Source organism: Galeopterus variegatus, unplaced genomic scaffold, assembly GCF_000696425.1.
Source record: "Galeopterus variegatus unplaced genomic scaffold, G_variegatus-3.0.2 Scaffold9605, whole genome shotgun sequence".
NCBI classification, from domain to species: Eukaryota; Metazoa; Chordata; class Mammalia; order Dermoptera; family Cynocephalidae; genus Galeopterus; species Galeopterus variegatus.
The window spans coordinates 31405-46070 of record NW_007735716.1 but is presented as its reverse complement, the minus strand read 5'-3'; the positions used below and the strand labels follow the sequence as shown (position 1 = coordinate 46070).

The window sequence follows — 14666 nt, the reverse complement described above, 5'->3', positions numbered from 1 at the left end:
TAGGATGGGCAAAGACATTATGAATAATATCTCAAAAGCACAGACAACAAAATAAAAAATAAAAAATATGGAATACATGAAACTAAAAAGCTTCTGCACAGCAAAGGAAACAAAAATAACACCATAGATGGATTAATCCATTCATGAGGGCACGGTCCTTGCAATCTAATAACCTCTTAAAGGCTCCACCTTCCATCAGCATACTGGGGGTTAAGTCCCAACATGAGCTTGGGGGACATTCAAACCACAGCAATCATGATTTAGAGTCAACCTCTGAGTTAGGCTGAATGCAGCTGCTATCTATTTTTGGCTCACATGAATATATTGAGTGAACTCACCTATTAATCAGAGCTAAGTTTTTTCTTCTTCATTTACTGGTTGTTGGGAACCCCCAATGAGGCCATAGGAATAAACTGAGGGAGAGGAGTTGGTGCAGCAGAGGCAGATAATGTGTCTTCTGTAATTATCTGGACACATACACTAATGTATCATTTCCAGTGCATTATGGATTGCTCCTGTCCTTGACTGAGTTGAATGAATGGTGGATATGATGATATCCAGCTTATGACAGGAAGCTGTGGTTGCATAGCCAATTGACTTTCCATGGTAGGATGCTCAGGTGTTTTTCCTCTGAAGGAAAATAGGATCTCATTTTCAAACAGTGAGTGGTTCTGTGCAGTAACAGTCATGACCTTGTTGTAGAAATCTAGTGTTGCATTCTACAAGTCTCCTAGTGATGCTTGCCACATCATGTTCTTATCTGCATAGCCTGAGTGTCAGGGTAAAACAAACAGCAGCCTGAACCTATTGTAGATCTTTCTTTTTGCTCTGGGACCATCTCAAAATCAGCAGTCTTCTAAGTCAATTACTTGTAAATGTATCAGAGCAGTGTCCAACAAATTTTGGTTTTATCTGTCTCTTAAATCCCAAAAGTCCCACCAAGTCCTATGCCTCTTTCTTAGTAGTAGGCATTGCAAAATACAGCTGTTCCCTGACTTGATAATTGGTTGACCCAAGTTTATCATTCTGTCTCCAATATATCAAGAAAATAAAAAGTCATGCAGCTCCACAGCTCCTGTAATTACTGTTGTCTCCATCCCATTCAAGGGCTAGAGCTGTGGCATAGGCCATGCTTTCTCTTCTACCTGTACATCACATGTGAGGATATTAACAAGTGTGATGCTCTTCTAAGGGTTAGCAACACCTTGCTTAGTACCTACACTGGGCTTTTTGTTGTCATCTGACCAGTGATGAATCTGTTTCTAGTATCGTATAGTGAGGGTTTGATTTCCATGGCCACTTGCATTACCAGTTGTGTTCATCTGGGCTCCTTTGAAAGCAGCGTCTGAGACAAAGATTGGATGCAGATGTTATACATGAGAGGTGATCACATGAGAAGGAGAAAAGCCACTGTAGAAGGCAAAGACTTCCAGGGCATCTGGAAGCATAGGAAATTTATTCCAGTGTTTTGAGAAATGCTGAGGCATAAATTGAAAGACATGAGGTGCTTTTCAAGTGGGACACTGTCAGTATTAACTTCACAAGGAGTATTCCTAGAAAAAGTGTTTGAAAATTCAGAGACAGTTTACATAAGTGGTTTACCTCAATGACAAGCAGCTTATAAATATTCAAAGTGCATTTTATTGAAATAAATGAAGTAGACTGCAAGGCTGTTGTTTGTCTGTGAGGTGAGTGAGAATTTACATGGTTGGAAAGGAATATAAATTTTTGATAGTGGTTAAGGGAAATGTGTGAGGGAAGTGATCAAAGCAAGAAATCGTCTACTGAGTAGGAGAGACTAGTTGTAAATAGTTCATCTCTTAAGATAAATTAGACAAATTGAAGTTCAAATTTTGGTATCACTATATTCTTAACTTATAAAGTCCTAAACTTAGCAAAAGTTATTAAATAATTTGGATTTTATTCCCTTAAGTGGTAGCAAACTGAAGTATGAAGTGAAAGTCTTCCTGGGGCATGGAAATTCTCCAGTATAAAAAGTCTGTTATAATTACCTCAAAATTGGTTAAAAATGCAGACACCACACAGCTTTATGAACAATCAACCGTATGCTTTATTAAGCACCACACATTTTCATCTCTTTTCCCATTCTGCTAAGAAAGGTAAAAGACTGTAGAATGAACAAAAGTTAAGCACACAGAGGCAAATCATAACTAAAACAGAGAAATCATCAGCATCTTACAATACACTGAAAATATTTTTTGTACAGTTCTTAATTAAGGTTTTTGCTTATGTAAATAATTTGTCCAGACTATTGCTCATTCGTTCAATTCACTTTGGTTCTGTCAAATATAACAAATAAATCTTCTGTTTTGTTATGGAATCCCAGAAATCCTAACTCTTCGGGTCCAGACAACCTCAACTCCTTGTTTCTTCCTTAAAGGAAGTCCAGTTGCAGCTGCACATCACTTTGTGGAATAGATGACTTCCTGCATGCTGTAAATATAGCTCTGAAAATTCCATCTTATTTTCCTATTGCCTTTTGTTACATTTAGAAAGTCATCTTCAAAAGACTAGATAGCTGATGTTTAAGATGAAATGTAGTATCAAACAAACAATTGTGATTACATATTTTAAAGAAAGAAGAACTTTACATATTTTAGGAGAATATTTTAATATGTAACACAGCAAAAATACTGAAATAAAATATGTTCCCCAAATCTGTTACTTGACACTGCACTTGCAGCAAAGGGAGTTCGGTCCCGACTACTAATACCTGGCCCTTTACACTCAGCTTCTATCTTTACTCTGGGTAAACAATAGCCACTAAATTCCTAACTCTTATTTTCAGTGCTCTCTTACCTACCATTTAATATCCAGCCAATGCTATTAGTTTTTTTAAAAAATCCTTAGAGTAAAAACATGTATTATTCAGTAGAGGCAGAGGGATAAGATCACACGTGCAAGATTCTACTTATTTCATACAGAAGTTCTTCCTTTAGTCAGTAACTAGAAGTGAAGGACAATTTGCTTAATCTTGAAACAAGTATATGATCTGTGTTGCATCCTTATATGTTGCTCTAATTTTGAAATACAAATTGTACTTATGCTAATTTTTAGAAAGTGAGTTATATATGAAGGGCCCAATTTTCTTCAGACAATTTTATTCCTTAAGTAAGTCTAACCCATCATGTAGTGAGTGATTTTTAAGATATAATGGGCTTTATTTTAACAGTTCCCTAACCAAGTTTATTGAAGTCTCTAGAAAATTTTCTTACTAATGTCTTATTAAGGTAGGTTGTGATGGAACTTGCTTCACCATGATTTTTGATTTATGCTTTATAAAAAGATCTTTCAGGCTCAGAGACTTTTCTTAGTGCAAGCTTCATCTCTTTGTTCCTCAGGCTATAAATAAGAGGATTACTGAGGGCTGTTATCACAGAATAAAATAAGGCCACAATGTTTTTGCACTTCTACTGGAAGTCCTGATCCAGGGCTAACATGCATCACCACAGTAGAGTCAAAAAACAGAAACACTACAGCCAAATGAGAAGCACAAGTGAAGAAAGCCTTGCATTTGCTCAAGGCTAAAAACTTCTGTAGCACATTCAGAATGTAGGAATAGCCATATATGACAAGCCCACCACCGATATCATTCTGAATGGGGAAAAGCAGAAAGATTTTCCTTTAAGAACAGTAACAAGACAAAGATACCCACTCTAATCACTCCTACTCAACATAGTATTGGAAGTATTGGCCAGAGAACTCAGGAAAGAGAAAGAAATAAAGGACATTCAAATTGGAAAACACAAAGTCAAATTGTCTCTGTTTGCAGATGACATGATCTTATATATTGTAAAACCTAAAGTCTACACCAAAAAACTACTAGGCCTGATAAACTAATTCAGCAAAGTGGCAGGATACAAAATCAATACCCAAAAGTCAGTAGCAATTTTATACACCAACAATTAACTAGCAGAAAAAGAAGTCAAGAAAGCAAGCCCATTTAAAATAGCTACCAAAAAAATAAAACACCTAGGAATAAATTTAACCAAGAAGGTGAAATACCTCTACTATGCGAACTACAAAACACCAAAGAAAGAAATTAAAGAAGAAATCAAAAGATGGAAAGACATTCCATGTTCATGGATTGGAAGAATGAATATTCTGAAAACATGCATACCACCCAAAGCAATCTACAGATTCAATGCAATTCTCATCCAAATACCAATGACATTCTTCACAGAAACAGAAAAAAAATCCTAAAATTCATGTGGAACAACAAAAGACCCTGAATAGCCAAAGCAATGCTGAGCAAAAAAATAAATAAATAAAGCCAGAGGTATAACACTACCTGACTTCAAAATATACTACAAAGGTATAGTAACCAAAACAGCATGGTACTGGCTTAAAAGTGACACTTGGTCCAATGTTAACAGAATAGAGAACCCAGAAATCAACATACCTAAGCCAACTGATCTTCAGCAAAGGCACATGCAAGAACATGCATTGGGGTAAAGACAACCTCTTCAACAAATGCTGCTAGGAAAACTGGATATCCACACATTAAGAATGAAACTAGAAACATGCATCTCACCATGTATCAAAATAAACTCACAATGAATTAAAGACTTAAATATAAGACCTGAAACTATAACACTCCTAGAAGAAAACATAAGGGAAAAACTTCAGGATGTAGGATGGGCAAAGACATTATGAATAATATCTCAAAAGCACAGACAACAAAATAAAAAATATGGAATACATGAAACTAAAAAGCTTCTGCACAGCAAAGGAAACAATAAACAGAGTGAAAAGTCAACCTACAGAATGGGAGAAAGTATTTGCAAGTTATACAGCTATAAGGGATAATGTCCAGAATATACAAGGAACTCAAACAACTTCACAGTACAAAAAAAAAAAAAACAAAGACAAAAATTTAAAAAAACAAATAATCTCATTTAAAAATGTGCAAAGGAACTAAATAGACATTTCCCAAAAGAAGACATACAAATGGCCAACAAGTATATGAAAAAATGTTCAACATCACTAACAATCAGGGTCATGCAAATTAAAACCACGGTGAGATATCTTCTCACCCAGTTAGAATGGCTATTATTAAGTAGATGGAAAATAATAGGCTAGCAAGGATGCAGAGAAAGGGAAACCTACACTTTTGGTAGGACTGTAAATTAGTACAGCTATTATGGAAAACAGTATTGAGGTTTCTCAAACAAATACAGATAGAACTACCATACAATCCAGGAATCCCACTACTGGGTATATACCCAAAGGAAGAGAAATCATCATGTCAGAGAGATAGCTGCAGTCCCATTTTTATTACAGCTCTATTTACAATACCCCAGATATGGAACCAATGTAAATGCCCATGGATGGATGACTAGCTTTGGAAAATGTGGTATACATACCATTAAATACTACTCAACCATGAAAAAGAATGAAAATCTGCCATTTGCAGCAGCATGGATGAGCTTGAAGAAAATTATGTTGAGTGAAATAAGCCAGGCACAGAAAGAGAAATACTGCATGTCCTCACTCATAAGTGGGAACTAAAATAAACAAATAAATAGAAAGAGAGAGAACCAAAATAATATGTTGAACTTTCAGAAGGAGAGAACAGAACTGTGATTACCAGAGGTGGGAAATGGGGGAGAAACAGGGGGCTTATTGAGAAGATGTTTAATGGACACAAAGAATGATTATTTTTTGTAATGATGAATATGCTAATTATCCTGATTTAATCATCACACATTGTACATAGGTATTGATATTCAACTCTGTACCCCACAAATATGCATAATCAATTATATTTCAAAAAAATAAAAGAAATTAAAGAAAACACAAATCATTGGAAAGACATTCCATGTGTATGGATTGCAATACTTCATATTGGTAAGATGACAATACTATCCAAAGTGATCTATGGATTCAATGCAACTCTTACAAAAATCACAATGATGATTTTACAGAATTTTTAGAAATCCATCCGAAAATTCACATGGATTCTCAAGGGACCCCAAATAGCAAGAGAAATCTTGAAAAGAAGAACAAAGTTGGCAGTCTCATATTTCCTAATTTCAAAACATATTATGAAGCTACAGTAATCAAACTGTGTGGTACTGGCATACAGACAGACATACAGATCAATGGAATATAATGAAGATCTCAAAAATAAACCATTGCATATTTGGTCAAATCATTTTTAGCAAGGGTGCCAAGACCATTCAATGGGGGAAAGGACAGTCATTTCAGCTAATGGTGCTGGGAAAACTAAACATCCACATGCAAAATAATGAAATTGGACTCTTACCTTATACCATATATAAAAATTAACTAAGAATGAATCAAAGGCCTACACATATGACCTAAAACTATAAAACTCTTAGAAGAAAATATAACAGAAAAGTCATTGAATTTACCAATGACTTCTTGAATGTGACACCAAAAGCTTGGAAACCAGAGAAAGAATAGATAAATTTCACTACATCACAATTTTAAAAACTTTTGTGTACCAAAAGATGCCATCAGCAGAACGAAAAAGCAACCCACAGAATGGGAGAAAATATTTGTAAATCATAGATCTGAAAGGGATTAGTGTCCCAAATATATAAAGAACTCCTACAATACAACAACAACAAAAAAAAACCCCAGTTTTAAAATGAGCAAAGGACTTGAATAGACATTTCCCCAAAAGATATGTACAAATGGCCAATAGGCACATCAAAAGATGCTCAGTATTACTAATCATTAGGGAAATTCAAATCAAAGTCACAATGATACCACTTCATACCCATTAGGATGACTTCTACTACTAAAAAAAAGAAAAAAGAAAAAAAAGCTACATGTGTTACCACATGGATGAACCTTAAAGACATCATGCTATGTGAAATAAGCCAGTCACAAAAGGACAATTATTGTGTGATTCCACTTATATGAGGTACATAGAGTAGCCAAATTCATAGACAGAAAGTAGAATGGTGATTGCCAAGGTATGGGAGAGAATGAAACAGGAAGTTATTGTTTAATGGGTATTGAGTTTCAGTTTGGGATGATGAAAATATTCTAGAGATGGATAGTGGTGCACAAGAATGTAAATATACTTAATGCCACATAACTGTGCCCTTATAAATGTTTTAAATGGTAATTTTTATATTACATATGTTATATTTATGCATGGTTATATTTTATCATAATAAAATTTTATTAAACCAACAAAAAATGCTAATAGAGGAAATTGAAATAATAAAAATATTTGAGTAATCCAAAAGAAAACAAGAAAGAAGTATTAAGGGAAAAAAGATCAGAGGACAAATAGAAAATAAGTAGTCTAACAGTAATTAAAAATTGGAAGCAAAAATTGACAGATGTCAAGTGTGTGAAGAGACTATAAACGACACACATTGTGAACATTCTCTACATTTCACAATGAAAAGACTTTTCCTAAAAACAAAAAGTTCCCTGGAAATCCACACAGACATTTCACCATTGCACTTTAAGACATTCTTCCTTTGTTCTGGGGTCCAATTTACCCATTTTTTATATACTTTATATAGTTTTTAAACTATATAAAAACTTGGATGAAAGAAAGAATGCTATGTCAAGGACTCTTGAGGGAGTCATAAATCAGCCCAAAGGGAGATAGAAAACATCACAATCTCTAAGGTAATATTTTAATTGCACCCCTTGAGAACCACGATGACACTCCCTTCTCCTTCATTCACCTGCACCCCCTTTCTGAAATCTCTCATGAGGTTCATATCCCACTGCTTTCAGCTACTCTGCAACAAAAGTAATACAAAAACCTCACCTACTGAACTTTCCCGGCAGGACAAGACAAGTGAAAGGTCTGGGTGCCTGGGGATGACTGGGGTCTCTTATGCAGCCCTTGATGAAAATGTCAATTTGTCAGTCAAGGCCACACCTCAAGGGCTGAGTATAGGACTGTGTTCCTTTCCACTGGCTATCACCATTGCCTACCAGAAGTACCCTGTTGCTATAACTGTTTCTTTTGAACACTTCAGAAAGGGTGGAAAATAGTTTCAACAGTTATCTTTGTACAGGTATCTCCTAAGATTCTCAGGGTCAGAACCTGGGTTTTGATTTCATGTAAGGGAAAGAGAGGCATCAACAAGAAAATACAGACTTGGTGTTTATCCTTAGGTCTGTCTGCACTTAGGGTAAGTTTTCTCCCTGACTAGGCTTCACTGGATTTCCTGGAAGATATCTATACATGGATATGAGCTCCAGTGTAATCCCTTTATATTAACATATTTTGCAAACTTGTGTGGGTTTCTGGATATGTGATTTCATCCCCAGTATCTCCAGTATCATAATAATAGATTATGTTGTAATGAACTATTGACTCTAGGGCCCAGCTACCCAGATCTCCCTTGGCTTAAAATTTCCTTAAATTTTCTTGCCTGATAACTCACAAAGAAATGCCTCATTATTCAGAAATTTGATGAATTACATAATTTGGTATTAGAAGATTGCTCGATATTGTGCCTAATAACTCACAGTTTACAATGCCCCCAATTGAATATAGCTTATTCCCATTACTCTTCTGCACATCCCAAGTAATATAATGTCCTGCCTTTAATAATTTATGTTCTGCATCTTGCGTTATTAACAATACTGTGATTTTCCATTTTCTTCCTTTATATCAGACAACTGCCAGAATATGGAAGGTCAGTAAATTGAATCTGAACAACCTAAGAATGCTGGCCATAGCTTTGGTGTGTAATACATTGGAACTGAGTGACTTTTAATCTAGTCTTCTAGATACTTAATTGTTTTTCATTTAGGCTTTTTAATGATTATGCTAAAAATTTTATCCTTAGTTACTTTGTAGTTATATTTTTTGGTAGTATTATTATGAACAATAGCATCTAAAATATTTTTCAGGCCCTAATATTTCCCAGGAACTGTACTAGGCACTAGAATATGTACTAGGCAACTGTACTTTGAACCTGTTTTTACAAGAGCTCTGCAAAATAGGTGTTAACATGCTAAAGGGCACAAGTATCTGATACAGTATTTGAGCCCAAAGCAATATGACTTTATTGTTTATTTTCTTTTAAGTATGTGATACAGAGGACTACTGAGTTCAGCATTACTGCACTGAATCAATCAGTTGTGAACCTAATCCAGCTGTGGTATGTCATCCCATAGATAGCTAGAGTGAGTGTTCTCTTTCTTCCTCACCAAACTATGTACATTTTTCCCAAAATTATTATCTCAGTCCTTCCTTAGAGGAGGCCCATTTTTCTTTCTACATTATTCTCACGTGTGTAGCTGATCCACTCCACTACTGGACTATCCAACCTTAAAACATTCAGCATTTACTATAATCTTCTATGTGCTCAGGAAAGATTTGAAAAAGTTTGGAGAGGGAAAATCAACAGAATTTGATGAGTGAGTGAATTTGGGAGGTGACAGGATTATCAGGTGGCTTGAATGACTCTCACGCTTCTGGCTTTAGCAAATGCTAAATGAATTGGTGTGTGGAGAGTGGAGCCATTCACCAATAAATGAGTACAAAGGAAAAGACGGAATGAGGAGAAATCCTGAGCAAAATGGTGATTATGTGTTGGAAAATATGAAGGAAGTAAATGACTAGAGAGGTTTATATTTAAAGTGAAAGCTCAAACATGACAAGGATCCCTCCAAATTCAAGCATATCCTTGAATTTGGAAAAGGCTTATTGAATATTTTGTACATATATGTTTTGTGTGTCATTAAGATGAAAAAAAATCCTTTCTTTTCAGCAAAAGAATTGACCTTCAGCAATATGTAGAGCTATATTATGTCTTTGTGTCTGTTTGTCTCATTGACTTTTGATAAATGACCTTTCCAATCTGAATTTCTTTGCAGGTGGGCAGTTGAGATTTCAGTTGCAAATGTAAAAATCTATCATCGGCAATATGTAGGTGGCAGAAAAATGAATCCTTGTGGCAGAACAATGTATCTTGAAACAAATTGTTTATCTCAATGAGAAATTTATAGTAAAATAATTTAAGACACAGCATTTGTTTAAGGTAGTATAGAACCAATGCACAAATTAGAAGAGATTAAAATAAAAGTTGAACTAAAGTCAATTCAAGGAATACTGTGAGGTGACTATTAACTCTCTACTCTCCAGAAAATTATTGCTATGACCTTTTCTCATTGTTTTTATTTTGAGATATAAATCATGACCTGTTATGAAAGAAAATGATTCTGATGCGAACAACTCAAAGTGGATAATCAACATTCACAGCTCTAGAGTGTCTGAGAAATATGTCAAGGACTTTCCAGTTGGGGAGAGATGTCAAAAAAAAACAAAGTAGTTATTCCAGTCCTAATTCTTCCTTAAAAAATTAACTCAGACTGAAAGCTGATCTATTAGAAATAATTAACTGTGGGTGGGGAAAAATATACAAACTGATAACCACTTTGCTGCTTTTCCTAGAGGATAATGCTTCTGAGCTTTCAAAATCTCAATGGAAAAAGAGGATGTTAAAAAATCTAACTCAATGACAAAGAAAATCCAAGTAATGTAAAGATACTATTGCTATGAATCTAATTTTATTGACATTTTCGATCATTCAGAGTGTTGATTAGTGGTTTTTAAATAAGAGCTAGGACTCAATGGATGGGTTCTTCCAAACTAATTGCCAAATAACTAACATACGTACCTTGCATAGTTTTCCTCCAAGTTCTTCAGGGAAAAAAACCTACTTGTATAATTGTGTTTTCTGTCTTCTCTGTAGCCAGATTGATGAACAATTCGGAGACAAGCACTGTGACTGCGTTTATCCTCCTCAGCTTTCCTGGTGGTCAGGAGATGCAAAGTTTCCTCTTCTTGTTGTTCTTTGGAATGTACATATTTACCATAATGGGAAATGGGGCCATTATCTGTGCTGTGAAGTTGGACAGACGACTGCATACCCCAATGTATATTCTCCTTGGGAATTTTGCTTTCCTTGAAATCTGCTATATTACCTCCACTGTGCCCACTATGCTAGTCAATTTCCTCTCAGAAACAAAAACCATCTCGTTTGTTGGATGTTTCCTCCAGTTCTATTTTTTTACTTCTCTTGGTACAATTGAAACATTTTTCCTCTGTATCATGGCATATGATCGGTACCTGGCTATCTGCCGTCCACTGCACTACCCAACCATCATGACACCACAACTCTGCTTTATCTTGATATCTCTTTGCTGGGTGTTTGGGTTCCTTACTTACCCTGTCTCCACTGTGCAGCTCTCTCAATTGCCTTTCTGTGGGCCCAACATCATCAATCACTTTGTGTGTGACATAGACCCACTGATAGCTCTGTCCTGTGCCCCAGCTCCTGTCATTGAGAACGTCTTCTACATCCTGAGCTCCCTGATTCTCATATTCACTCTTCTGTACATCCTGGGCTCCTACACCCTTTTGCTGATAGCTGTGTTAAAAGTCCCTTCAGCAGCAGGCCGGCGGAAGGCCTTTTCCACCTGCGGATCACACCTGACAGTGGTGTGCTTATTCTTTGGGGCCCTCTTGGCAATGTATGTGAGTCCCACAGCTGATAATACAGCTATAATTCAGAAGATTATTACTTTGTTCTATACTGTGGTCACTCCCTTCTTAAACCCCTTGATTTACAGCTTACGAAACAAGGAGATGAAGACTGCATTGAAGAAAGTTCTGAGGATAGAATGAGCTTAAAGTAATCTATGTGAGACCAAGCAAACCATTGTCCAGACGTAAGAGATTAAGGAAGACTTGATTTTCTGCTGCTACTTTTCCAATACACAATTTAAAGATGATGCATTCTCATTGGGGTCCCTCGTTTTTTTTTCCTCAGGAAATCTGGCAGTGCATTCCAAATTTAACAACCATACTTTCAATATGCCTGAGTCCAGTAGATGATATGTGAGCACATTTTATCTGTGCTATTTCATACTCTTTTAGTTTTGATTATTGAGAGACTGGGCAGGAAGGTAGAAAAAGAGCAGTTATTCTCGGTGAATTATCATTGGCATACTCAAGGCATTTCTTAAGACAGGTCGATATTTTAAAAAGTGAATAAAGAATCAAATTTAAATGCCTAACAGATACAGAAACAAAGGATTTAGTAACAGTACAATTGTCTTGTTCCCTTGGCTCTTGATGGTTGAAAGTCTTCCATACTAGGGACAGGCGAAGTTTCATGCTCATGTGAATGGCATATGTTTTAAAATTACATAAAATAGTAGTAATTACTTTATTCAATAAATATTAATTGAGCACCTACTGTGTTTTAGGTCCTCTTCCAGGCACTAAAAATATGCTATGACCAAAATGGTCAAAAACCACTATCCACTTGGAGCCTACATTCTAGTAGCATAGAGACAGAAAATAGAAAAATAAGTAAAATATATAGCATGTCAGAGAGTGCTATGCAGAAAGAGGAAAGAGGACAGGAAATGTAGGAGAAAAGGCTGATATATTATGCATGATGATCAGGGAATGCTATACTGAGAAGGTAACATTGAAGCAAAAGCTTGAAGAAGATGAGGGAATGAGCCGTATAGCTGAAGGGAGAACATTCCAAGCAGAGGGAATTAAGATCGCTAAAAGATCCTGAGGCAGGATTGTCCAAGTAACAGCGAGGAGGTTGGTTTGGCTGGAGTAGAGAGATTAAAAGGAAGAGGATTGGAGATGAAGTCAGAGAATGAACAGAGGGCCAAATTGTGTAGGACCTTGTAAACCATAGTATGAACTTTTTAAAAATAATAAATTGACAAATTATAATTGTATATATTTATGAGGTACAAAGTGATGTTATGATATATGGATACAATGTGGAATAATTAAAGCTAATTAGCATTCATCACCACCAATACTTATTTTTTGTGGTGAGAACAATTAAAATTTATTCTCCTAACAATTTTGAAATGAACAATATGTTATTATTTACTGTATTCACCATGCTGTGCAATGTATCTCAAAGGAAAAAAAAAGTATTCCTCCTGTATAATTGAAGCTTTGCACCTTTTGACCGTCATCTCCCTGCCGGTCTCTCATAATCATCATCCTACTCTCCGCTTTCAGTTCGACTTTTTTAGATTCCACAGATAAGTGAGAACATGCAGTATTTGTCATTCTATGCCTGGCTTACTACACTTAGCATAATATCCTCCAGATTCATCCATGTTGTCACAAATGACAGAATTTCCCTCTTTTTAAAGACTTAATAGTATTCCATTGTGTTTATATACCATATTTTATTTATCCACTCATCTGTTGATGGACACTTGTGTTGATTCCATAACTTGGCTATTATGAAAAGTACTGCACTGAACATAGGAGTGCAGACATCTATTTGACATGCTGATTTCAAATCTTTTTAGTAAATACTCAGAAGTGGCATTCTATTCTTAGTTTTTTGAGGAAACTTTATAAAGTTTCCCATAATGGCTGTACCAATTTACATTCCCACCAACTGTGTGCAAGGGTTGCCTTTTCTCCACATCCTCACCAATACTTGATAATAGCCATTCTAACAGGCATGAGGTAAAATCTCACTGTGGTTTTAATTTGCATTTCCCTAATGACTAGTGATGTTGAACATTTTTTTCTGTATATCTGTTGGCCATTTGTATGTCTCCTTTTGAGAAATGTCTATTCGGGTCCTTTCCCAGTTTTTAATTGATTTGTTTTCTGTCCATAGAGTTGCTTGAATTCCTTATATATTTTAGATATTGACCCCTTACCAGATTTATTTGCAAATATTTTCTCCCACTGAGTAGGTTGTCTCTTCACTCTTTAATTGTCCCCTTTGTTCTGCAGAACCTTTTTATTTTGAATGTAATTCCGCTTGTCTATTTTTGCGTTTGTTGCTGCACTTTTGATGTCAAATCTAAAAAAGTTATTGTCCAGACCAATGTGTAGTTTTTTCCCTATGTTTTCTTCTAGCAGTTTTACAGTTTCAGGTCTTATGTTTAAGTCTTTATTCACTTTGAGTTGATTTTTGTATACGGAGTGAGCTAAGGGTTCATTTTCATTCTTCTGCATGTAGATATTCAGTTTTTCCAATACCACTTATTAAAGAAACTGCCCTTTTCTCAATGTGTATTCTTGACACCTTTGTCAAAAATCAATTGACTGTACCTGCATGGAATCATTTTGGGCTCTCTATCATTCCAATGGTTGATGAGTCCATCTTTATGCTAGTACCATGCTGTTTTAATTACTACCACTTTGTAGTATAGTTTGAAATCAGGTAGAATGATGCCCCAACTTTATTCTTTTTGCTCATGATTGTCTCAGCAATCATGTGTGTGTGTGTGCTTTCATATGAATTTTGGATTTTTTTTCTATTTCTATGAAAAATGACATTGGAATTTTGATAGTGATTGCATTGTATCTGTAGATTGCATTGGGTAGTATGGACATTTTAACAATATTAATTCTTCCAACTCATGAGCATGGGATATCTTTACATTTATTTGTGCCTTCTTCAATTTCTTTCATTAATGTTTTATAGTTAATTCTTTGTGAAATGGGAAGTCTTTGGAGGATTTTGAGCATAGGAGTAACATAATCTTATTTACATCATAAAAATGTCATCTCCCTGGCTTTTTTGTTGACAATAGACCAGAAAGAGGCTTGAGCATTTTAAAACTCTTATTTCTAGTTGTCAAATAAAAATCTGTGTTTCCTTTTAAAGAAATTTGTA

General features: G+C 35.4%; 1 protein-coding gene across 1 annotated transcript; it reads left to right on the top strand.

Annotated features, from left to right (window-relative positions):
- The first annotated feature begins 10738 nt into the window (after positions 1-10738).
- On the top strand, positions 10739-11665 carry LOC103609428 (olfactory receptor 11H6-like). Its single transcript, XM_008593753.1, has one exon. The coding sequence runs from the start codon at positions 10739-10741 to the stop codon at positions 11663-11665; it is 927 nt and encodes a 308-aa protein (XP_008591975.1).
- Positions 11666-14666: the final 3001 nt, after the last annotated feature.